The sequence below is a fragment of the Musa acuminata genome, chromosome BXJ3-2 (assembly GCF_036884655.1).
Source record: "Musa acuminata AAA Group cultivar baxijiao chromosome BXJ3-2, Cavendish_Baxijiao_AAA, whole genome shotgun sequence".
Lineage (NCBI taxonomy): Eukaryota > Viridiplantae > Streptophyta > Magnoliopsida > Zingiberales > Musaceae > Musa > Musa acuminata.
This window is the reverse complement of record NC_088350.1, coordinates 13852992-13878619: the sequence shown is the minus strand read 5'-3', so window position 1 is coordinate 13878619 and position 25628 is coordinate 13852992. Positions and strand designations below refer to the sequence as shown.

The following is a 25628-nucleotide window of genomic DNA, read 5'->3' as shown; positions in this document are numbered from 1 at the left end:
AACAATAATCAAAGAATTTGACTGTTATGACCTCGATAAAATAAGTCAAACTCTCTATTGACTAGTTTTAAGCTCAAGTTTTATCCTTAGATTCAATGGTTGCGAGAAGAAAATTTTAGTTATTGATAATTATCGATTATTTGGTATAAGTATTTCAAATTCATATAAACAATTTTGCACCAAAAAAAGTCTGCTCCAAATAAATTACAACTTTCGCAACTATTCTTCTAAAATCTAAGAGGATTCTTAAAGATTAATCATCGTAATCCATGGAACTTTAACTGGGTTCTTTATGTTTCTGTATCATGGCTATTGCACAAAGACCTCCCATGTTTATGGCCCGTGATGCATGAAGATTACCGGGAATTAATAATAAATACGGTATATTTTAGGGGCTGAATATAAAAATGAAATTAAACAAAACATGTCAATGGTATGAAGGTTTTTACGGGTTAATAACAACAATAGAGTACATATTAGGGGCAGGGCAACTGTCACCTTAAAAACAGGGCAAGTCGGCAGAAGTTTCTGTTTGTTGTCGCACTGGTGGAAAATGGAGGCGGAGAAGGAGAAGCCGGAAATCGTGTGGAAGGCGGAGAAGCTGGTGGCTGCGACCATGGGAGAGCGCGACGCGTCCCACGACGCCGCCCACGCATTTAGGGTGCGCGGCCTCGCCCTCTCCCTCGCCAAAGAAGAGGCCTTGTCTGGCCCCTCCTTAGAAATAGTAAGAATCTATCTTCCCATTCTCTTCTCCTATTTCTTCTTGTCCTTTAGCAATTTCATCCCGTCAAGAAACGATACGATGATGGAGCATTAAGCACAAAGCTTGTTTCCAATCTGTTTGTGCTGGTCGTTCGAAAGTTTCATTTTTATGATGGTTCGAAGAATGTTCTTATTATGGCACGAAAGTTAGCCTTTTTATCTCACTGAGATGTTCCCTCATCCAATTGTTGTTCTTGTTGATTTGACACATAGGGTTTCGTGAGATACGAAATATTTCACAATTTGATTTTTCCTAGTGTTTCTTCTGTGCAGTCGTCCTGCATTAGAATATCAGTTTAAGTTTGATTACCATCAGGAGGTAGGCTTTATTTTTGTGCATTCAGGACTTGAGGATGATCGAGTAACGCCACAAAATTACCGGTTGGTTACTTTTGAGGGTAAACCTCTTATGGGTTGCGACGCAAATGAACGATGCATCGCTTCCTTTGATGTTGGAGTGCCTGGCTCATCTTGCTGTTGAACTTGTTATTTCCGACCAATTAGAAACTGTACCATATTGGAAGAGAAGCAGGAAACTGATTCCATTTAGGATTGTGCTGTTGGTTCCAAATTAAAAAGAACTCCAAATTGTTTCTTTCATGTCTCTGCACTTACTTGGTCCCTTATCTTTTTCCTGTATGTGCTACCACATATGCACAATAGATGCAGAAATTAACATGGAGGTGCATTGTTGTGCAAATTTGGAGCATAGAGAATGTTGCTGTTTTTCTTGAATCTTGATCCTAAATCTCTAAAGCTATGATCTTTTGGCTTTTGATTAGGTGGAACTTGCTGCTCTTCTTCATGACATAGGTAATGGTTGTTTTTTTCTTACTGATTTTGGAGAATATTGTCTTTTATCATTTAATTAAATTTGATATTCATGTGAGTACTCTTTCTACTGCAGGAGATTACAAGTACGCCAAGTGGGTATTGCTACTTTTGCCACATGTCTAAATAGTTTACCCTTTATTGTGATTCTGTTTTTAGTTGATATTCTTGAATTATGATCAGGTTGCCGATTGTATATTTCACAATAATAGTCAGATTTGTAATTTTGGAGTTCTGTTTATCTTGGTATACTTGAACTTGATTTCACCTTTGTTAGTCAGTGAGATGATGAGTTTCCTAATCTTGTAAATTCTTTTTGCAAATTTTTAATTTTCTCTGTTTTCGGTGTCAAGTTTTGTACTTCAAGTTCAAATATTGCAGGGATTTGACTGAGGATACCACCACTGTAGAGAAGTTTCTTGAGGAAGAGGGACTAGAAGAAAGCAAAAGAGAAAAGATTCTTGCTATCATTAGGCACATGGGTGAGCTTTCTTGAATGTGAATATATGTTGTATTTCGACATTCTTTTCCCCATATAACACTTCTCAATACAAGCTTATATCATATTGGCTTTGTACATTCAGCACAGAACATGCTATGCAACTAATGTTTTGTATTTGATAGTCTCTCCATAATGTCTTCAAATTGCTTGGTTGATTGGAATTGGGCATCAACATGAACTGATGACATGACATCCTAAATACATGTAACAAATTTTGTATTTGCACTATCCTAATAGAAAAAGTATGTTGTTCATCAATGCATACAGGAGCAACATTCTCGAAGATAAACTTTTTGTTGGAAAAATGCAGGTCTAGTTTGATCTTTTTTTGTCAGATTGTTGTGTATTGCTAGATAATCCCATAGATAAGATTTCTCCACTGAGATATTAGAAGCTAGATATTCAAATGCCATTTGGTGGAAATAGTAATGAACATCTATGTGCTTTGAGCAGAAAAAGAGGTTTGAAATGTGGAAAAGATATTCACATTGTCTTGAAGGTAAATTATCTGAAAGGGCCTCTTCCATCTTTGATTAGAAGAAAGAAAGGATCAATCTTGTAGTATCCATTATGCTCATTGCTACTCTATCGATTAACGAACTTTATAACTTCAGATTGCAACTTATTTTAACATGAGTTGAGAAAATTGCTACTCAAACAAAGGCATGAAGTTACCTACTGAAAACAAAAGATGAAAAGGGGAAAATTTGTAAAAAAGGCAAAGAACTCTACTAAAAGAGAAATTGGAAAATAAAAAGAAAATGGGAGAAATGTAAAATATTGAATATTATCTCTATGATGGACAGAAGCCAATATGAAAGTAGCAATTGTTATATAAGGTTATAATGCATGAACTTCTTTAGAATGTGGTCCATTGGAAGCATGGATTAAAAACAGTTATGGCTTGTGGATCGCTCGATATGATTACAATATTGATTGGAATCCAACACAATTTCTTAACACACTATCATAGATTGTTGGCAGTGAAGGTGTTCGATGTAATATCCATGCTTTTTAGTTTGTTTAACAGTTTGCAGTAGGCTTGATAGCCCCATTTGGTTGGGTTATAGCCTTTTTTTGCTTGTGATAGCAACTTGCATGTGGTCTACCCAAAAATGAAGCCTTTATCTAACCTGCAACATCTAGAGATTTCCTAGAGTAGAGATATGACCAAAACGTCAGCTATGTTAGCACCCTAGAACCCCTAGGTGGCATAGGGCTGGATGTGGTTCCGGGGTAGTATTAGATTAATACCATAATTTTAATTAAGAGCAATTTGTTAAAACCCTTGCAGATTTTAAACTTGGGGTTGATCTCTTTAGGGGATCGGCCTCCTTGGAACTCTATAGGGGTTCCTCCCTCCAAGTTGCTGCTCAAAGGCTGCAGAAAAGATTCATCTATTGCTTGTGAAAAGAGAAGGAATACATGGCTATTTATAGGGCTTCTAAACCCTAACTCCTAATAGGACTCCTACTTAAGACTCTTACTTCTAACCAACTCCTAGTAGGACTCATAGTCAAGACTCCTATTCCCTTACAACTCCTAATTCTTCTTTAAGAAAACACCTCCTACTTGAATGCCCCTCTCAATTAGGACTCTCCTAGCTAGAGTCCTAACAGAATGTCCCTCTTAATTAGGACTCTCCTAGCTAGAGTCCTAATAGTTTTACATGAATGTCCCTCTCAATTAGGACTCTCCAAGCTAGAGTCCTAACAGACCCGCCCTCTTCAAATCAGCCTTGTCCTCGAGGCTGATGATTCGTGAATTCTGGGAATTTGATCTTCAAGTCGTCATAGTTCTCCCAAGTGGCATATTCTATTGGTAGATTCACCCACTTTATTAGCACTTCATTAGTGGGTCGTTGTCGTCGAGTCACGATCCGTCGATCAATAATGACACTTGGCTGGGTCTGGAGTTCTCTTTGGGTAGTCATATTTGGTGGGTGGTTTTGGGCTGTCTCCAAGCACCTATTTAAAACTTCCGTCTGACTGTTGGTTTGTGGGTGATATGTCGTACTCATTTTCAATTTAGTACCCTGCATATGGAATAACTTTGTCCAAAATCTGCTCTTGAAGATGCAAGTAGAATTTGTCACAAGCACAATGCATCTCTTATAGCATAATTCTTTTGAGTCCCGATTGTAATGAGCCATGGGGCTTGGTGCTTTCTCTAATTTTTTTTATAATCTTACTAGTATCTGAATCTTCCTGCCATTCCATCTTAATATATTCAAGGAAGTCGCTGGTCGGAAGTGAAACGACCGAAACTTCAACTTGCTCGGGTAGCTGCGAAAACGCATCTGCAAAAACATTCTCTTTCCCCTTTTTGTAAGTTATTTCATAATCAAATCCAAGAAGTTTTGTTACCCATTTTTATTGCTCAGGGGATGTTATCTTTCGCTCCAAAAAGTACTTGAGGCTTTTATGGTCGGTTTTAATTTGAAATCGTCGACCAATCAAGTAGGGTCTCCACCTCGTTGCTGCGCGCACAATGGCGAGCATCTCCTTATCATATGTTGACTTATTTTGATGGGAGGGAGATAATGTCTTGCTAGTGTATGTGAGTGGTCGACCATCTTGCATGAGAATGGCTTCAATTCCGACTCCAGATGCGTCGGCCTCAATAATGAAGGGTCGGTTGAAATCTGGTAGTGTTAGCACCGGCGTCGTTGTAATAGCTGCCTTAAGTTTGTCGAAGGCAGTGGAGGCTCTGTCCGACCATTGGAAGGCATCTTTTTTTCAGTAAGGAAGTAAGTGGTGCACTGATCTCTCCATAGTTTTTCACGAACTTGTAGTAGTAGCATGTTAAACCCAGAAAGCCATGTAGCAATTTTATGTTCCTCGGGGTCGGCCAGTTTTGCATTGCTCTAATTTTGAAGGGGTCTACTGCCACACCTTCCTTTGATATGATATGCCCAAGATATTCCACCTTCTTTTGAAGAAAGCAAAAATTCATAGTGGTTGTTGTGTGTTCAAAAGGTGGTTTCGGTATGTATTCTTCGCATACTCGTATTTGATGATACCCGGATCGAAGGTCCAGCTTTATGAAGATTTGTGCTCCCTTTCATCTAGCAATTCATCTACTATTGGAATAAAGTATTTGTCCTTGATGATTATGCCATTGAGAGCTCGGTAATCAACACATATTCGTCTTGTTCCGTCCTTCTTGCGTACAAGTAGCACCGGCGAAGAGTAGAGGTTGCAACTTGGCCGAATAACTCCTGTTTCGAGCATCTCTTTTATAATCCTTTCTATTTCATCCTTCTGGAGATGTGGATACTGATATGGCTGAGCATTTGCTGAAGATTTGCCTGGAAAAATCATTATATAATGATCATGCCGACGGGTAAGAGGTAGGTTGCGCGGTTCGTCAAATATATTTGAAAATTCAGTAAGCAAAGGAAGTAGATTTGGATCTTCAAATTCTGTTGGCTCTCCCTTAGTTTGCTGCTCAAGTTGTACCAAAAAGCCGCTGCATGCTTTATGCAAAACATTCTCCATTTGTTGTGTGCAAATCGTTGTTATGTCGCCCCCACGTTTCCCGTGCAATGTCACCTGTTTCTCCTTACTGTAAAATTTCATAATTAGTTTCATAAAATTCCAAGAAATATCACCTAATGTCATCAACCATTTAATTCTGAGTATGGCCTCATGATCATCAAGAGGGAGGAGGAAGAAATCTATAACTATCTCTTGGTCCTGCAGCAACAGTTTCACCTGCGGGCACCTATGATCATACTTCAAAATCCGTCCGTTGGCGACCTTAGCGACAAACCTGCTGCAATTCTCAATAGGTAAGTTCATATGGACAGCAACCTTACTATTTAGGAAGTTATTAGTGCTGCTCGTGTCGATGAGAACAGTGATCGGTTGTTGTTTGAGAAAGCCTCCAACTTTCATCGTTTGCGGGTTTGAGTAGCCAGCTAGTGTATGTACCGTAACTTCGATCGGTTGTGGCTCTTCTTCTGCATCTTCTTCTTCATGTTCAAGGCTCTCTTCTGGATGTTCAATGACCTCTTCTTCTATCAGTTCAATCATAAGAAGTCCCCCTTTACTACAGCGATGCTCATGGCTCCACGGCTCATCACAATGCCAACATAACCCCTTCGCATATCGCTCCCGAAACTCTTCTCTTGTTAACCTCTTTGGTGTAGGGACTTGGTCGACAGTAGGGGGGGCTGAGGGCTTCGATATTACTGGTTGAGGAGTAACCCTAGTCCTTCGAGCTTCATGGTTCAATTGCTCCTCTTGATGTCGTGCGAAAGAGGTGGCTGCCATAAGCGTATACGGTTGTTGTGCTTTAACTTCTCCTCGGATCTCCGGCTTCAAGCCCTCAATGAAGGTCCTCAATAGCTGTTTTTGAGACCAATCACAAGTTTGATTAGATAACCTTTCAAACCTGGTTTGGTACTCCTGAATGGTGGAGGTTTGTCGGATCTTTGCTAGTTGTTCGTCAATATTCTCGTAATCGGTTGGTCTGAAGCGAATCAGCAGTCCTTCTTTGAATTGTCGCCATGAAAGGACTCCATAAGTATGTTCAAACCAATCAAACCACCGTATAGCATCCCCTTCAAGATGTATAGCTGCAATTTTCACCATAGATGCATCCGCGGTTTTATGGTACCGAAAATATCGCTCCGCGCGCGAGATCCAACCAATCGGGTCTCCTTCTTCCCATCTAGGGAAATCCACTCTCATGCATGGATAGTTGGGATTGGTCATAGAGCTTCCCCTCTCTTGGAAGTCATATATTTGGGCTTGGTGTGATTGGGCAAAGCTCTCTCCTTGATATGATTTCTTCGGGCTTAGTGGTCGGCCCAATCTGAGTTCAGTAAAGAGCATCCGAATCTTATCCTCCATTCGTTCCTCCAAGGCTTCGAATTTAGCATTGATTGCCTCCTTAGATGCCATAGTATATGCCCCCAAATCTATGATGTTAAGATCTCTCTTTTGTTGTTGGGTTAAAGGCATGTATAGGTTGAGAGAAGTGATGGTTGAAAGGGTTGGTGGATTGGTGGATGTAGGCTGCGGTTTAGGCTTGTTTTGTGGCTGTTTTGGGTGCAGTTTGAGGGTGTGGTTTGGCAGAGTTTTAGGGTTGTGGAAGAAAGTTTTGGATCTGTGATAGATGGTAGCAAAGGTTTGATAGAAATCAGTGAAAGTTGCAGCAAGTATGTGCTGTCTTGTAAGAGTAGAATTGTCGTTGAAGAAACAACGGTTTCTCGACGTAATTTCCACCAAAAACTTGAGAGAATTGAGGAGGGAATTGATAGCAAAATCACAGTTTATATGACAGCAAGGATATCTAATTTAATCAAGAAAATTTCGGCAGAATAACAGCAAGGAAATTGGTGCAATTTGCGATTGCAGAATTCTCGTCGAAAAATTTCAGCGGGTTACGACGAAAATTGCAGCAACATAAAATCATTTTTAGAGATGAATTTCTTAATATATCAATCTTAGATGAAAACCAAGATGATCTATGAAGTGTGTAAGAAATTTCATTCAAAAAAGATTGCAAATAGATGGGTTAAGGCAATAATATGCGGCTGAAATTTTCTGCAGCACAGATTTTTAGGTATAGCAGATTGGACGTAAAAGATCAGTGGTTTATTTTGAGAATTTTTTGATGAAACCAAAGGGAAATCCACTATTAGGAAGTGTCAAAGCTATCATAAAAATTTCGTAGAGATTTGGATAGAAACAACGTAGTATCAAGATAAAAAAACAGTGCTATGCGGCTGAAATTTTACAATTTAGATTTTTAAGTATAGCAGATTAGACGTAAAAGATCAATGGTTTATATTGAGATTTTTTCGAAAAAACCAAAGGGAAATCTGCTGTTAGGAAGTGTCAAAGATGTAATAAAAATTTCATAGAAATTTGGATAGAAAAAGCATAGTAGCAAGATCAAACAGATGGTGCTATGCGGCTAGAATTCTGCAATGTATCTTTCGTCGTAGAGATGAAAACTTTGTGACGAAAGATTTATGCAGCAATATAGGAACATTTTTTTTTTTTGGATTTTCGAATAAGGATAACTAAATTGCAGCAGCAGTAAGGTAGGAAACCAGAACTTGTTGCAATTCACGGGGAGATCAAAGGATGATCTGCGGTGGTGGAGATGACGGTGGAATTTGGCGATGATCTTTTAAGCAATTGTGGGAATTGCTTTGGGCGGTTGTGGAGGGTTGATGGATGGCAGTGGAAGGGCAGCGAGATGCCAAGAACGCTGCTCTGATACCAGGTGTTAGAACCCTTGCAGATTCTAAACTTGGGGTTGATCTCTTTAGGGGATCGGCCTCCTTGGAACTCTATAGGGGTTCCTCCCTCTAAGTTGCTGCTCAAAGGCTGCAGAAAAGATTCATCTATTGCTTGTGAAAAGAGAAGGAATACATGGCTATTTATAGGGCTTCTAAACCCTAACTCCTAATAGGACTCCTACTTAAGACTCTTACTTTTAACCAACTCCTAGTAGGACTCATAGTCAAGACTCCTATTCCCTTACAACTCCTAATTCTTCTTTAAGAAAACACCTGTCCCTCTCAATTAGGACTCTCCTAGCTAGAGTCCTAATAGTTTTACATGAATGTCCCTCTCAATTAGGACTCTCCAAGCTAGAGTCCTAACACAATTTTGTACTTTAGCTTAATGAGAGGAACCTAGAGTTAGTTAGCCCCCTCCCCTTATTCTTACAGCCAATATCCCCTTCTCCCTTATCGTGATAGAGAGTATGACTATCAAGGAAGACAAGGATAACGTTAGGGCATCAACCACAAGAGGATCCGAATCTTTGACTTTTCCCAGTCTTATGTAGATGTCGATATGTTCCTTTGCTTTTCTTTCTTGCATCTAAAATTATTGTGCTTTCCTATCGTCTAGATTCTATTCTTGTTCAACGATCTCGATGAATTTAGATTAAATAATCTGTTGAAATTTGTTGGGGAAGAAAAGAGAATACTTAATTGTATTGAAGAGAAAATTGCAATATATATTGAAAGTTTTGGATATAGTTCTCTCTTTCGCAAAGCGAGTTTTCTATAGAAAATTCTAGATCTAAACTTAGGTTTCTAATTTAGATAGTTTTGTCCACTAATATTCAGTTTTAGGCACAATGACCTATCAAAATTACACATAAACTGCATTATAAAGTTAAAATTACTCCTCAACACCCCTGCTTAATTTATAATTTTGAGATGCCTCTTGAACTTCTCAAATTTCTCTAATGTGACTACGAGGAAATCTAAAGGTTGATCAGTTGTACTGATGAACTTCAAATATATCTCATCTTTTTTCACCAAGCCTCTAATGAAGTGGTGACAAAGTTCAATGTGTTTTGACCTTGTACAAAAAATAGGATTTTTTGTCATTGCATTTGAAGACATTGTCACAATAAATGGTTATTGGTTGTACTTGTAGTTGATGCAAATATGAGAGTATTCTTCTCAACCAAATAGCTTCATATTGTGTATTCGTAGCAGCAATATATTCGGCTTCAACAGAGGACAATGATATTAACTTTTGCTTCTTTAAGCTCCATGATATCACCTTTGTACCTAAGCTGAAAAGATAACTATAATACATTTTTTAGTCTTCTATAGAATTAGCCCATTCACTATCTGTATAGCCAATTAACTTATCTTTTTCTTTCTTATATTTGATGCCTTGCCTTGCATCTTGCTTTCTTGAAGATATCTTAATATTCTTTTAGCTACTGCATAATGTATTTTGCTATAATCATTCGTGAGCCTTGGAAACCATACTCGCAACATGTAAAATATTAGGTCTTTTTAAAGAGTGTTGTATCAACCATTTCAATTTCATCAAAATGATGTAGCTTTTCATTTAAAGTCATGGGAGTAAAAGTTGGTTTATGTATCGCCCGGGCTGGTATTAAACAGGTGGTATGTACCGGTCTGAGTGCCAATCGGTACGTGGGCTGCCCCCAGTCTAGTTCGTCATATAAAAGGGGAACCCTAAATCCTTAATAATTTTCATGTTGCCTCTGCTTCTCATGAAGTTGTGGTTGATGCCTTCGCTTCTCTTTGCGACTTCTCATCGTGATCGATGCCTTCACTTCTCACGCAGGCCGCTATCGACAACTTTTGCTTACCACCACCTTGCTGCACGCCACTATGCACGATCTTTTCCCTAATTACTTCTCAAGTATGCTTGGTGAACAAAGATGAGATATGTTTGAATTTCATTAATACAAGTGATCAACCAACATATTTCCTCACCAAAGCAGTCACATTAGAGAAATTTGAGAAGTTCAAGAAACATATTAAAGTTACAAACAAAAAAAGGGTTTTGAGGAGTAAATTATAATTTCATAATGTAGGTTGTATGCAATTTTGATAGACAATTGTTCCTAAAACTGAATATTAGTAGGCAAAACTACCTAGATTAGAAGCCTAAGTTTACATCTAAAATTTTTTGAAAGAGAGAACTCTATCAAAACTCTTAATCTATGTTGCACTCTCTCTCCAATGCAATGAAGTATTCTCATCTTTTATGTATCTAAAAGGATTAGATACACGAAGGAATCTTTTTAATGCACATGAAACTTACAAACATGCAACCCTTGTTATTTTAGTCACATTGGCACTAAAACATAACATAAAGCAGAGGCAAGAAGATTTCTAAATTCTAATATAAATAATGAAAAGTTTTTTCTCGTGAAAGTTGTTGTGGTACTTGATTAATAACAATAATTTTTTTTGCTTTTATAATTTGCAAAACAACTAAAACTAGCTCATGTAAGGAGGTAGTAGAGGATAGTGATTTAAAAAGGCGCTCGGGCGAGGCGAGGCAAGGCCCGAGCGCCTCGCTTAATTTCCAGGCGGGGCGCTTCAAAGAGGCGCCACCTGGGTGCTCGCCCAAGTAACTTCTAAAGATGCAAGTAACTCGTTAATTAATGCTGTACCTAAAATGAGTTAGTAATTTTTAATTAATCTTGTTCTATTGATCGTGGGTCACAATCAACCAAGTAACTTCTAAAGATACAAGTAAATGCTTAATGTCTATGGATTTGAGGTGCTAGTCGAATGATAATTAATAAGCTATAATAGAGTTATTTATAAATATAGTTATGATTGGATGAGAAAAGAAGTAGAATGATAAGGTAGAATAATTTGGAACATATACTTGATTAGTGAGTAGTGATTTAAATATATGCTCGGGCGAGGCGAGGCCCGAGAGCCTCGTGTGTGGATCAAACGATATGCTTCAATGAGGCGTCGCTTGGGCGCTCACCCGAACTTGGGAGTCGGGCGCTTTGGGCTAGCACGTTGTCACAGACAAAATTCTAAACAGGATGTTTGATGTAATGCTTATGTATGTCCGTATCCTTTGGTTCGATCATGCTTTGCACTGCATGTAAAGGGACGGTCGAAGGTTTAACAACCCCATTTAGTTGGGTTTGGTGATCGTTTTAGGCTTGTAAATAAATGTTGTGTCATGTGGACACTTGTGAGAGATACTCGGTCTGTGGTGGACTATTTTGACTTTTTGTTGTGCAACCGTTCAGAACTTGTAAAGTCTATTTGTAATATGCATTGGCTATGAAATGTTTTATGAAATGTTTGCCTGTGAATCCCGAGTAAGGCGCTTTCTATAACTTGTTTTCTCTTTTGTAGGTTCTGAGGGACCATGGGAGGTTTCGGGGAGGCTGACCTTTACGGATGGATATGCAAGGGTGCCGCACTACTTAGGCAAAACCAGCTAAGTCCATGATAAATGATATCAGTGCGGGACAAGCACTCGTAGAAACACTTGGCATACAAACATGGGGGATCTAGTGGGGCTGTGTTGAGGGCAGCCAACACGCGCGACCGTTTGGGGGAAAATGGGGATGAAGATGTAGGGAAAAGAAGTCGCTCAGAGAAGCGGGCATCTGAGATTGATATTCAGAGGAATGACCAACCCTTCGTGTAAGAGGCACCACGAGAACAAGCTTGGAAGAATGCGTAGAGCATAAAGGTTGGGATGGTTGAGTTCGAGCTATGGCTCGACGTTGACAACCATACTTGATGGTGGTCAAGGCAAGCGAGGCACTTGGTAACGGATGAGACCATGCAATGTGGAATGGGTTGCTCAGCGACCGAAAGAGTTGTGCCAAGCTCACAGAGGTGAGGGGAATTGCTAACTCGAAGAATTCGGTACTCATGTAAGGGCTTGTATGCGGACGATGGAATGTTCGTGGCCATCCCAAGGCGATCGAAACTCGGCGCCATAGAGCATTGGAACTTTCTCTTCGACACAAGAAGGACATGTCCGTAGGAGGCTGAAGTGTGCAGCAAGTTCAGCATGTTGCTAGGCCTTGAGTGGTGCAGCGGGGGTCGTATTGACGTGGAGTCGCAATCTAGCAAGTGCGTTTGCAGGAGGCAAAACAATGCACAGTTTGTTCAGCAAATCAGAGTAGTTCAAGGGGATGGTGGTCTCCGAAACTTTCATAGGGAAGGAAACGAAGAGAGATGTTGCTCCAACGGGATAGATATCTAGGAGGGATAAGTCCCGGCTCTCTAGAGGGAGAATCATGTGCAATGGGCTGTACATGTTGAGGAGGAATACCTCAAAAACAACAACTCCACGAAGCTCAATGGATCGAGCAAGCGCTGAGGAGTCGTCGCATGATCTCGCTTTAGAGAATACATTGGTGGATGCATTGCGAGATCAAGTGGGAGAGCGACCCAAGACAACACAAATGAAGGCACACTTGGAGTCGATATGAAGATCAGACTTAACGAAGGGCTGACCCGTGGAATGGTGGGTGCGAGGGCCACCATCAACTCAATGTAAAACGAGGAGCGAAGCAACTTGAGTGTAACTTGGCGAAGTACTTAAGTCGCATAAAGGGAGTCGGCATAGAAGATAAAACATGGAGCGGAGGCACAGAGCTTTCCTTGGACAGAGATCAAGGACATGAACTCTTGTAGAGGCAAGAGCAGGATCATGTCGTTCCATGGGTCCTTCATTCTGATGGAGCGGGCTCATCCTACATGGTGCTAAAGACAAAGGGAGCTTCGAGGCACATGTACCTTACCTTAGAGAAGCATTTGACGGAGGAATTGAGGCGACTCAACTTGCGGAGGCGAAGTTGGGATCAGAAGGCCTTGGCATGAGGCAAGAGGATGTAGAGGCGGGTACTCTTGAAGAATATGCCACAGTGCTGTCATTCAAGTTGCCATGAAGGAAGCGGTGCGCAGCGGAGATTGTGCTGGTAGAGGTAGAGGCCCAGGATCTAGACAATGGTACACCAATTTCAGCGAAGTCGGTGGACTTTGGGAGCTACTAGGCGATAGACTGTCCTAGAGCTGTGTTTCGTTTGAGTGTGACCTGAGAGCGGGTGGACGAATGTCGATTGCTAAAAGAGCAAACAAAATCGAAGGTGGAAGAGACCCTGCGATGTGTTGGCAGAGGCCACACATGGAGGGATCACAATCCGAGTTCTTCCCATAAGGATCGGAATACAATGGAGATGTCACCAGGACGCGACATGGTGTAGCGGATCGTGGTGGAACAATTCGTGGCAATGCGATACACACGAATCTAGCCCTGTGAAGGACTATGTCATACAGAGGTATGATCGGGAGCTACTGGGAGCTCCACTTCGGTGAACAACATGACGACAAGAAGGGCTATGGATTCAAGGAGTGAAGGTCATGGTATCGCAGAGGCGGGTCTTCCGTGCGTGCAGTGAATTTTGCATCGGATGAAAACCTTGGTCATCAGCATATGAGGGCTATGTAACACCGAGAGAAAAGTTCGAATGTAAGTACTAGTGAGTCCCATGGGAGGGACTTGATCATGCAGAGGTATGATCGAAGCAATTGGAGAGTTGGACTGCTCCAGAGCCTATATTCACTTAAGGGAGCCCGGCAAGTCAAAGGACAAGGTCGAGTAAGCGAACGTTGCTACCAAGGAAGCTAAGGAGAACATAATCGGTGCAAACCCTACAACATGATAGCAGAGGCCATGCATGAGAGTTGCAGTCTGTCTTTCATTGACCAAGGGGAACTGCTTAGAGAACACATAGGTGTTGAAGTAGGGGGTTGAAAGGGGCGAGGAAGCGATGATGAGTCTAGAGGGACTTAGCTACCCAAAATCAAGCATCGGTTAAGATGAAGGTGAATTCGAAGGAGTGCCATAGTGCTACAGAGGCAGATTTACCGATCATGAAGAAAGGGATGCAGATGTGAGGCGATGGATAGTAGGGCCATAGGCATGGCAACGCCATGGTACCGCAGAGGCAGGACTTTCGTGAAGTCATCGATCCCTTGCTCTCATGGAGGGAGAGCACTTGGTCGTGAAAGGGGCCGAGGTGGAGCATGCAGAGGTAAACCCCAAGTACTGAGACAAGGCTGAAGGGCAGAGGCCAAGGAACTTCGTAAGACCGGTGTCAACGAGCTTCTCATAAAGATAGCCGAAAGTGAAGGACGTCGGGTCGTGCAAGAGTACACGACTAAGGAACGAAGCAGGCAGTACGCGGTGCTGTACCTTTGCTACTCAGGGGAGTAGGCGATAGGGTTGATGGAGAAGGCGATACAATCCTAGAGGCGACTAAAACTACAAGAGACTTGCTCCAAGTTGGGGTGAAAACTTCTTGCATTCCAAAAGTTCGATGGCGTTGAGAAGGTAAATCACAATAACTAACTCAATGTAAGGAGTATAAACACTTCGAGTGCTTCAGAAGTATGAACAAAGAGCAGACGAAGGTCAGTAACCAGCTCGATGCATGGAGTACAACCCTCGAGGAGGCGGGTGAAGTCAGGTAACCTTTGCCTTCTCAACTCTTAAGAGAATGGGTGAAATTGAGTACCCCAATTCTCTTATCTATCCAGCAGAGGAGCTCTGCATAGGTTTAAAGATCCTTCGAAGATAATGGAAGACAATAGTTATCAAATCCTCACCAATGGTGATCAGTGCTACTGAGAGTAGATTATCCGTTTCATTTCCCAACAGAATGCCAATCGAAAATGGAAGTGATGCGAATCTACTTGGAAGTGACAACTAAGTGAAAGAAGAGTTGATGGATAAATTTTATGGAGGAAGGACCCAAAACTTCAAAAGTTTACGAGGCGATGCTTGTTAAAGCTCCAATAAGCATCCACCCAATTTAAGCAGCATGAGACATTTGAGAGACTGGCGCATTAGTAAGGATGGTCTTTTCCTTTATTTGAAGAATCCGTAGGAACCAACAGGGATCAACACAACTCAGCCAACCCCATACTAGAGTCAGTCATTGGTGAGTTGAAGCAGCATGGCGGATCAAAAGTTCGACTACTCAATAACAACAGTGGAGAGCCGTTGGGAGCTAAGAGGCGCATTGCAACTAGAGCAGAAGATTGAAGACTCAGCAAAGGCGAGGAGTTGCAGTGTCGGCAAAGGCTTCGACGAGGACGTCAAAGGAATAAGTGGGGGAGAATGTCACGGACAAAATTCTAAACAGGATGTTTGATGTAATGCTTGTATGTCCGTGTCCTTTGGTTTGTTCATGCTTTGCATAGCATGTAAAGGGACGGTCGAAGGCTTAACAACTCTATTTAGTTGGGTTTGGTGGCCGTTTTAGGCTTGTAAATAAAGGTTATGTCATGTAAACACTTGTAAGAGATATTCGGTCTGTAGTGGACCATTTTGACCCTTTGTTGTGCAATCTGTTAGAACTTGTAAAGTCTATTTGTAATTTGCATTGGCTATGAAGTGTTTTCTGAAATGTTTGCTCGTAGATTCCGAGTGAGGCGCTTTCTCTAACCCGTTTTCTCTTTTGTAGGTCCTAAGGGACCATGAGAGGTTTCGAGGAGGCTGATTTTTGCGGATGGACATGCAAGGGTGCCGCACGACTTAGGCCAAACCAGCTAAGTCCGTGATAGCGCGGTTCAAATAAGGCAACCGAACTAGACTTAAAAGTCAGGTTCGGTTCAATAGTAGCTAGTAACGTAGTTTCTTATCCTCAGAAGCCACCCTTCACGCTCGCGCGACCTCGAGCCAACTCTAGTGTTGCTTCTGCCTCCACCATTGATACTTTTTGTTGTTGCCTCCGTTGTAGACACAGCGGACTAAGCCTTCCTCTATCGTCGACGAACGGGTCCGACGGCCTAGCAAGAGCTCATAGCTCCCTTCCGTTGCTGTTTCGTTTGTATTTCCTTCCATTGTCCAGGGAGAGGACCGTTAGTTCCTCCGCCATCGACGGACGCCCCTTTGGAGCTTTCACTACTGCTGTTCGCAGCTTTCGCCATTGTCACTGTTGCCGTTCGCAGTGTTACCGCAGCTGTCTTAAACTAATCCTCCGCTGCTGCTGTTGCCAGCTTCTTATCGCTACCTTCTCACCGTTGCTGCCACTGTCCATTATCAGTTCCCTTTTATCCCCCTCTTTTATTGTTAATAGTTCTTTTCTCTCCCTCTAAGTCTTGTTAACAATAAGTCATATACTGTTAATAGCAGATTTTTAAGTTAATATCATATTTTTATTTAAATAATTATATTTTTTTAATTATATTATATATTTTTTAATTATAATATTTAAGAACACCTTGCTTCACTCGGGCGAGCACCTAGCGCCTCAGTCATTTTGGAACCTTGGCGCCTTTTGATGCCTAATGCTTTTAAATCACTGTTAGTGAGTAAGTTGAATAAGGATTACCCAATGATCATCGTTTTAGGTACCAGACTTGTTTTGGTGATTTGGTTATATTGGTATATACAAGTCAGTATTGATGTATCATGTGTTGATACGTTAGTATGTACCAATGTTTCGGAGAGGAAGAAAATGAGAGAGAAGAGGAACGAGTGGTGGAAGAACAAAGGAGGAAGAAAGAAGAAGGGGAGGCAATGGAGAAAGAAGGGGAAGCAGCGGAGGAGGAAGAAGGAAGAAGTCAGAGTGATGAGGGAGGAGAAGAAGAAAATTGGAGAGATGGAGGAAAAAGAAGGAAGAAAACAAAGCGGTGGAGGAGGAAGAAGAAGATGAAGCTATAGAGGAGGAAGAGAAGAAGAAATTAGAGGAGAAGAGGATGGCGTGTACGGGAGGGGGAAACGATAGTGAACGAGCTGGTAATGTCCCATGGTGGCAATGACAAAATGTATGAGAGAGATAAAAGGTTTTGTTAAGCTAGCATTGGTATCAGGAGTGAAAGTTGAAAGATTATTTGAGGTAAAAATGGATTTGGTAATTAATCATTGTTGTAAGAGATGTATTAATTTTTAAGGAAAAAGATATACAACTTTGTGAAAATGACTTTATCTCATGCATGATTTGATCTTCTTGAATCTCGAGTTAGGTCATATTGACCTGTGATGGAGAGCTTATTAGTTATGATCAAGCTCATTTAGCAAATCACCCAATTAAACACCCTTGAGGCCTAACTTTGCCAAATGTGAGATTATAAGGGTCAATTTCTCTTGCATCTTTTATTATTTGGCAGAAAAAGAAAGGTTCTATTCCTTTCTTTTTGTTGTCAAAGTTGTCCTATAATTCCTCCATGAATGATCTAGTTTTGGTTTGCTATTAATGGAAATAAGAAGGGTTGCTTTTATTAATCAAGTACTATAATCTCCTTGCCTCTACTTTATGCTATCTTTTAGTGCCAACGTGACCTAAAAATAAGAGAGGTTGTATGTTTGCAAGTATTATATGCATTAAGAAGATTCCTTCTTGTATATAATCCTATTAGAAAATATATCATCATCTAACAGTCATAGCATGTAATTTAATCTAAATTTACTGTGATCATAGAACAAAAATAAGTCTAGATGATAAGTAAAATAATTTTAGATGTAAGAAAGGCAAAGGGAACAAAGCCCTATATCATGATATCTATAGAAGATAGGGTAAAGCTAAAGATTCATATGTACCTTTGTGTAGGTTATGTCTTAACGTCATCCTTTTGTCTTACTTGATAGTCACGCTCTTAATCACGATTATGGAGGACGGGGCTAGGTGGCTAATCCTAACCTAGCTTCCTCACATTAAGTTAAAGTACAACATTGTCGCTAATTAAAATTAGCATACGACTTATGGCATTTGTGTGTCGGTATTTGTGTGCGACGAATTGCCTTGGATCCTTTGTCAAGCTATTGTCTAGAGCTTGCGAATTCTACCTTTGTACTTTGCATTGTCTATGAAGTGTTTGCTCTAGTATTTACTTATGGGATTAAGTTTATGTTTTAATGGAGCAACAATGATATTTTGCTTGTATGTTCGCTTGTTTAATAATTAGTTTTCTTTCCTTGCATTTAACAAGGTTACGGGGAGACTAACCCTTGGTGGACAAATATCACAAGGGTGGATGAATATCATAAGGGTGGACGAATATCATAGGGGTGTACGACTTAGGCAAATCTAACTAAGGCACAGGGCATGGTATTAAAACGGGACAAGCACACAAGTGGGACCTAGCGGGGCGACATAAAGGGTAGAGTATTGTTTTGGGGAATCTAGTTGCTTAATGTAGTCGGCATCTGAAAATGGAATTTAGAGGATTTGTGCGAGAGGCATCATGGGGACAAGTGAGCTAAGAAGAATATGTATGCCACAAAGGTTAGGGTGGTTGAGTTTGAGCTACAATTTGATGTCGTCAACCTAACTTGATGGTGCTTAATGCAAGAGAGGACACTTAGGAAAGGAGACCATGTGAATCGGGGATGGGTTGATCGGTGACTAAAAAAAGTTTGTGTTAGGCTTGCATTAGTAAATGGAATTGTCGACTTAAAGAATTTGGTATTTAGTTAATAACTTGTTTACAAATAGGGTGTCTATGGCTATCCTAGGGTGACCGAAACTCAATATCATACACCATGAAAATTTTTTATTCTGCATGATAGGAAAATATACGTCTATGAGACTAAAATCTATGCTAACCTTATGGGCCAGTAGAAGGACAATACAATATTTTATTCTATGTAAGATGGAGTATTCTCAAGACATGTTCATCTTTGAAACTTACTTTCAAGAGAAGTATGCAAAAGAAATGTTGCTTCAATAGGGCAAGTCCTTGGAGGTTGTCTTAAAAATTGGCGAATGATTCATGTGCAACAGGCCACACATTTCATGGAAATATCTCAAGATAAAAGCTCTATAAAGATTAAAGGAGGTTGGAATCGAGTAAGCGGCAAGGATCCATCATAAGATCTCGCATGCGGTGGAACATTGTTGAGGAGAACATTGGGCATAATAGAGGGTTGATCGATGCAATGGTGGATGCAAGGGCCACCACCATTTTAATGCATACCGAGGTTCGAAACAATTTGGGTAGAACTTGGTGAAGAACTCGAGCCTCATAGAGGGAGTCTATATAAAAGATGGAATGTAGAGTGGAAGTACCAATTTCATAGAACTTTCCTTAATGAAGGTTAGGGACATAAACACTTGGCCAAAGAGCAAAATCATGTTGTTCCTTAGTTTCCTTTTTTTGGTGGGGAAGACTCATCTTATGCGGTATCAAAGTCGACGAGGAGCTTTGAGGCACACAGCTTATATTGGTGAGGTGATTGATGGAAGGACTAAAATAGGCGATTGATTTAACTTTTAGCAGGAAGTTAGAGTAAGAAGACCTTGACATGGGGCAGATAGACGCTCATGAAGAATATATAGTAGCATTACCATTTGTGCTATCACAAGAGAAGTGATGCATGGTGAAGATTGTGCTAGAGGCAAAGACCCAATATCAAGACATTGGTGCAGTAATTGTTAATGAAGTCAACAAAACATCGAGAGCTACTAAGCGATGGACTGACCTAGAGCTCCCTTTCATTCATGGATGACCCGATTCCATGTGATAGATTAGGTGGATTTTGGTTAATTGCTAACAAGTGAACACAATTAGAAGTTTGGAGCTACACAAGAAAGGTTGTAGTCTCATAAGAGACTTGATCATATGGACGTATGATCATAGTTATTGGATGGTGGACCTCTCTAGAGCTTATATTTACTCGAGAGAGCCTGACACAATCAATGGATAAGGCTTGATATGCGAACATTGCTACTAAAGACTCAATGGAGAACAAAATTGACGCAAGCCCTGCAATATGATGATGGAGGCCATGCATGGGTGTTGTAGCATGTCTTTCAATCAAATAGAGGTGAATTATTTGGAGAGCGCAAAGGTGTTGACGTAGATAGTTAAAAGGGGTGACGAGTCCACAGGGACTTGGTTACCCAAAGTCAAGCGCTAGTTAGAATTAAGGTGGACTCAAAGGGAGTGCCATGATGCCATAATGGTAGATCTATCGATCGTTAAGAGAAGAGAAGGGATGCATATGTGAGGTGATGGATAAAAGAGCCATGGGCACGAGGGATTCCAAAGAATGATAAAGTTGATACAGTCCTAGAGACAACTAGATATATCACTAGACTTGCTCCAATTGGGGTGAAATTTTGTTATTTCAAGGCAACACATCTTGAATTTTGGAAGTTCAATGGCAAAGAGGATGTAACCAACTTAGCATGAAGTTTAATGACAAAGAGGAGGTAGCCAACTCAGCATAAGAAGTACAACACTTCTAGTTCTTGAGGAAGGCAAAAGCTAAGAGCAAGCCAAGGTGAAGGTGAAGGTAACCAACTCAGCACAAGAAGTGTGAACAAAGAGCAGGCCAAGGCAAAGGCTAGTAATCGGCTTGATGCATAGAGTACAACACTTGAGGTAGTTAGCGAAGTCAAATAAACTTGACCTTAACTTTTGAGAGAATGAGTGAAATCGAATGCTTCATTTCTCTTAATTATATAGTATAGGAGCTTTGCATATTTTTAAAGACTCTTCGAAGAGTACATAGAAGACAACAATTATTAAATCCTTACCTGTGGTAATTGGTTCTACCGAAGGTAGCTTACCGCTTCATTTCCCACTATAGTAACGTCAAAAAGATCGAAAAATGGAGGTAGTGCGAACCTACTTAGAGATGGTGGCTATGCAAAAGAAAATTCGTTAGGCAAATTTATGAAGTATAAGGTCTTAAAGTTTTAAATTGTGCGTGACAATGCTCGTTAAAGCTCCAACAAACATATATTTAGTTTTTTCGATACAAGATGTTCGATGGACTAGCACTTAACAGAGAAGGCACATTTCCTTCATCAAAGGGGATTCATAGGTTTCGGTGTCCAATATTCAAATTAGAGTCATTGGTGACTCGAAGCAGTAGTAGCGAATTAAAGTTGACTACTCAACAGTAGTGTCGAGACCAGGTGGGAGTCGGTAGGTGCATTGTCACTAAAGGAGTACTAAGGATGCAAGAAAGGAGATGTAGCATCCGTAAACGCTTCGATGAGGACATTGAAGGAATAATTGGGGAAGAATGTACAGACTACAAACTAATCGTAGCAAAGGTGTTTGATGTAATGTATATGTTTGTTCATGCTTTAGGCAGCATGTAAAGCGCTTCAATAGACTTGGGAATCACATTTTAGATGGTTTTTGTGGTTGTTTCTTGTTTGTGATTGCATGTCACATGCGATCATCGGGTGAAGGCAAAACTATCCAAAAACGGCTCTAGCCTGCAACTTGTTAGATTTTCCTTAATCAGAGATGCGGTCCAAAATTTCAGCCATCTCAGCATCGTAGAACCACGGGTGGAACAAAATTGCATGGGGCCCTGAAGTAGTGTTGGGCCGTCGCTTGGTTTCATCGAAGTGTTGGATGGGCACTTGTGCGTGTGGTACTTTGCGGATTGGCTGCCTTGGTTCTTTCGTGGTGTGCTTGTTCAAAGTTTGTGAAGTTTGTATCTGTACTTTGCATTGCCTCTAAAATGTTTGATCTAATGTCTATTTGTGGGATCCTGAGTGTATGCATCGATGAAGTGACGATGGTAGCTTGCCTGTGCATTCGCTTGTTCCCTAACCAGTTTTTTGCCCCTATGGACTACCCGAGGTTATGGGGAGGCTGTCCTTTTGCGGATGAATATTGAATTTAGACAAGGCCATATGTTTACCAACCGAAGTCAAGCTTACCACCTAATATGTTGACTATATCTGGCCTAGCTACCCCTATGGCCCTATCATTTTCAGAAAATTTTTCCAGACAACTCTTTTTTTATGCTTTCCTCCCATGCTCTCTCCCTCTATCATTCTCTCTCTTTCATGCATCTCCCTCTCCTCTCCTAGCAACATTGCTTCTGCAACCCTGCTATGTCATCTTACTCATCACCCCTCGGCATTGTGGTCACTTCGTTGTCGTTGCCGTTGCCCCACTTCATTGCCATTGTCATCGCTTTGTTTGCCTTCACTATTCCTCCTCCATCTCCTTCTTACCTTCTCCTTCACCACCGGCTTCTCTTCCTCTTTTCTTCTCCCTGTCCTCTCCTCTTCTATCTCCTTTTTCTCTTCCTCCTCTGCTCCTCTCCCTCCCTCTCTCCTTTTCTCTGTCTCCTCCTCCCCTCCTCTTCTCTCCCTCCTCTTAGTTTTAGCAGTACCAACTTGAATGGGGTGCTGATATGGCAGTCTGTAACAAACATCATATTGGTCTGGCTGCTGGCAGCCAAGATTTAAGACTTTGCATGGGACAAGTACAAGTGGAATTCCCAGCTTTCCAAGAAGCAAAAGATTCGGGCCTTCATAATTTTGTACCATCTCTCAGAACTGAAGTTCGTATCATCCAACTTGGGATTTGAGTTTTTTGGTAATCCCTATAGTCATCCAGATAATCCCTTATATTGTCATTTAGCATATTCTTGTTCTGTGCTTTTTCTCTTTATTGATATTCAGTTTAGGTTTATCACTCTGCAAATTGGCTTTATATTCTTGTTTCCCATGTACTCACTCTGTGCCTGTTCTCCTTGTTGATGTTCAGTTGTAAATATTGGTTTATTTCTCTGTGAAGTTGCTAATAATGATGGTCTTTTTTTCCGCTAATTATTGTCAACTACACTAGCATGCAGAATATATGTCAATGTTATTATGTTTTCTTCAATTTCAGGATTTAAAAATGAAGTTGCATCTACATCATCTCCTGATTCTTCTCTAGAATTCTGCATTGTTCAAGACGCTGACCGACTTGATGCAATTGGTGCTATTGGTAAATTCCTTATATTTACGAGTTAGTACATCCTCTGTATGTTGATAGTGGAGGCAATGCCTTTGATCAAACTGACATAATCATGGAAAACACATATCCTTGCTTTTTTTTTTTTTTTCTGCTTCAGTCTTTTTGTTTTGCTTATAGAGCTGCAAGATGTAGAAAGATTATTTATGCATACAAAGGAGAATTAAGTGGAAAGGAGACACAAGAGGTAATCAAGTCAGCAAGGATTGCCTGTTGGTCATGATGCACCAGCTGTTCCCTGGATCGCATGTCATACTTGCATGGTGTCACTTGCAATGTTGAATGACTTGATACATACAAGGGCACACCATTAGTGGACCTTCTCTAGTAGTTTATGTGTCCTAGTTGAGTGTTATGTTGCAGAGTGATGTTAAATTGCATGTTCATTATTGTAAGAAATAAATAGAGGAATTAAGAATCAAAGAGAAAGGAATAAGGACAGGATCGTAAGAAGGAGATTGAATTAGATGGTGGCAGTGGGAAGAAAAGTTGGTTGAATTAGATGCAGTCATTAAATTTTGTTTCTTGAATGACAACTGGTAGCATCTATTAAACTGTTTTTTAAACAAATCTGCAAGAAACTGTTTATTGCAAAAGAATTTGCTAGAAACTTCCAACTCTATATTGATCTGCTTTCTAAACAAATCTTCAAGGGGAACTTTTTATTGCATCCACACATGTAAACTATTATGTCTCACAGATCAGTGGTGGCAAAATTGAAAGTGAAATGTCTGCCCACGAACTAGTTTTGATCTACTTATATAATGGCATGCTTCCTTGTCAACTTTGCCTAAATCCCATCATGGTTCTTGATGCTCACTTCATATCTTTTGTTGGAAATGTTTTGATCTGTTAAATTGCAACATAACATATTTTTTCAGGAGTTGAGAAATCATAGAATATTGGCTAAGATGTTTTCAGTTATATATCTTTCACATCACTGCTCACCTTCTGTTTTTCAATTATAGTATTACAATCCTTTAGAAATCTTTATTTTGATGTAACAACTTCTTGGTCCTTCCTATGTTTTTTTTTAGAATTTAATGTGACATCAGTCAGTCAGATAATTGCATTAGATGAACAATGGAGGTAAAGCCCCACAGTTCTGTGACTAGTGTGCATGCTTTGGAAACAAAAGTAACTTGGAAGCTTTCTCTATTCACTTGATTTCAGGAATTGCTCGGTGTTTCACATATGGTGGAAGTAAGAACCATATACTCTATGATCCTGAGATACCACCAAGGCAGGGTTTAACAAAAGAGAAGTATGTGATGAAAGATGGAAAACAGACTTCAGTAAATCATTTTCATGAGAAGCTTTTCAAACTGAAGGATTTGATGAAAACAAAGGTATTGAAACTAGAAGTTTAATAATTGAAATTTGTTCTACTATTCAGAAATTATTTCATCAATCAACATAATACTGCATATGCAAACACGGTAGGGATCTTAATCCTTGAAGCAAATTCAACTCTATTCTGCCTGCTATTTTATATTTCATTCTAGGTCCAAATTTCTTATGCCTGGATACATTTATAAATAATCAAACTGGAACACGTATGCATTCTTAGATAAGGAAAGTGTTCTGTAATTAAGCTCCCACTAGCTTTCTCTTTTGATTTTCAGATCATTGTTTTGCCTCATTACTGTCATCGTTTACCAGATTGTCAAGGTTTCCATGTACATGTGCGTTGGACCTTTAAAGAAAAACCAAGATTCTAAACTTATGCTTCCATGTATTAAATATAATTGTCATCTAACATTGGCATTTCTCTTTTAATTTATTTTAGGCTGGTAAAAATAGAGCAGAGAAAAGACACAAGTTCATGGAGGACTTCTTAGCAGAGTTCTACGAGGAATGGAGTGGGAGCTCTTGAACTGCTATTCTCCTGTGGTACTTTGTATACCTCTGGTTTGAAAACACTGCAGATCGATACAAAAATACTGTAACTAATTGTTTTTTGGAGTTGAATTCTATATATGAAATTCTATACCTGATATTGTTGCCTAGAGGAGGCTAAATTTTGTTAGGCTATGGTGAATGTTTCATATTCATATCGTACTGATCAAAAGTTTTTGTATTTCACTATATTAGATTATTGGCCATTATACTTTGTGCACTTAAATTCTTTGGTGCTGTCGTAACCAATAAACATATTAGATCGTAAAACTTTAATAAATTAATCAACAATCATCAAAGTGATGATTAGGCTCTTAATTAACACATTATTTTTGGACTATTTCTTTAATCATCATGTATTTTATATCGATATGTTTGGAACCATTAGTGTATTTATCATTTTTATAAATGAAGATTATACATTTTCAACTAGAGGGATGATTTTTGTGTTGAATCATATATTTTGATAATAAAATCAATTGATAAAATTATAATCTAATCTTCGTTTGAGTGATGTAGGATTATCTTCGATCATGAAAAAATAATTTGATTGAAGTATGATGAATCAAACGTTGGGTCGGAGTAGAACATATCAAAAGATTAGACGTTGGG

The 25628-nt window shown here is 40.0% G+C and overlaps 1 protein-coding gene across 1 annotated transcript; it reads left to right on the top strand.

The window, feature by feature from the left end:
- Window positions 1-499: 499 nt before the first annotated feature.
- LOC135630645 (uncharacterized) lies at window positions 500-25236 on the top strand. The gene is made up of 7 exons (XM_065137721.1): window positions 500-724; window positions 1545-1575; window positions 1670-1688; window positions 1975-2075; window positions 22992-23090; window positions 24291-24466; window positions 24907-25236. The coding sequence occupies exons 1-7, from the start codon at window positions 554-556 to the stop codon at window positions 24991-24993; spliced, it is 684 nt and encodes a 227-aa protein (XP_064993793.1). The 5' UTR covers window positions 500-553; the 3' UTR covers window positions 24994-25236.
- The last annotated feature ends 392 nt before the right edge of the window (window positions 25237-25628 follow it).

What these genes read in the sequence shown, in the direction of transcription:
- LOC135630645 (XM_065137721.1), top strand. Translation starts at nt 554, where the DNA reads ATGGAGGCGGAGAAGGAGAAGCCGGAAATCGTGTGGAAGGCGGAGAAG. An exon ending in CTGGCCCCTCCTTAGAAATA is followed by an intron (nt 725 to 1,544) that starts GTAAGAATCTAT and finishes GCTTTTGATTAG; the next exon opens with GTGGAACTTGCTGCTCTTCT. An exon ending in TGATGCAATTGGTGCTATTG is followed by an intron (nt 23,091 to 24,290) that starts GTAAATTCCTTA and finishes ACTTGATTTCAG; the next exon opens with GAATTGCTCGGTGTTTCACA.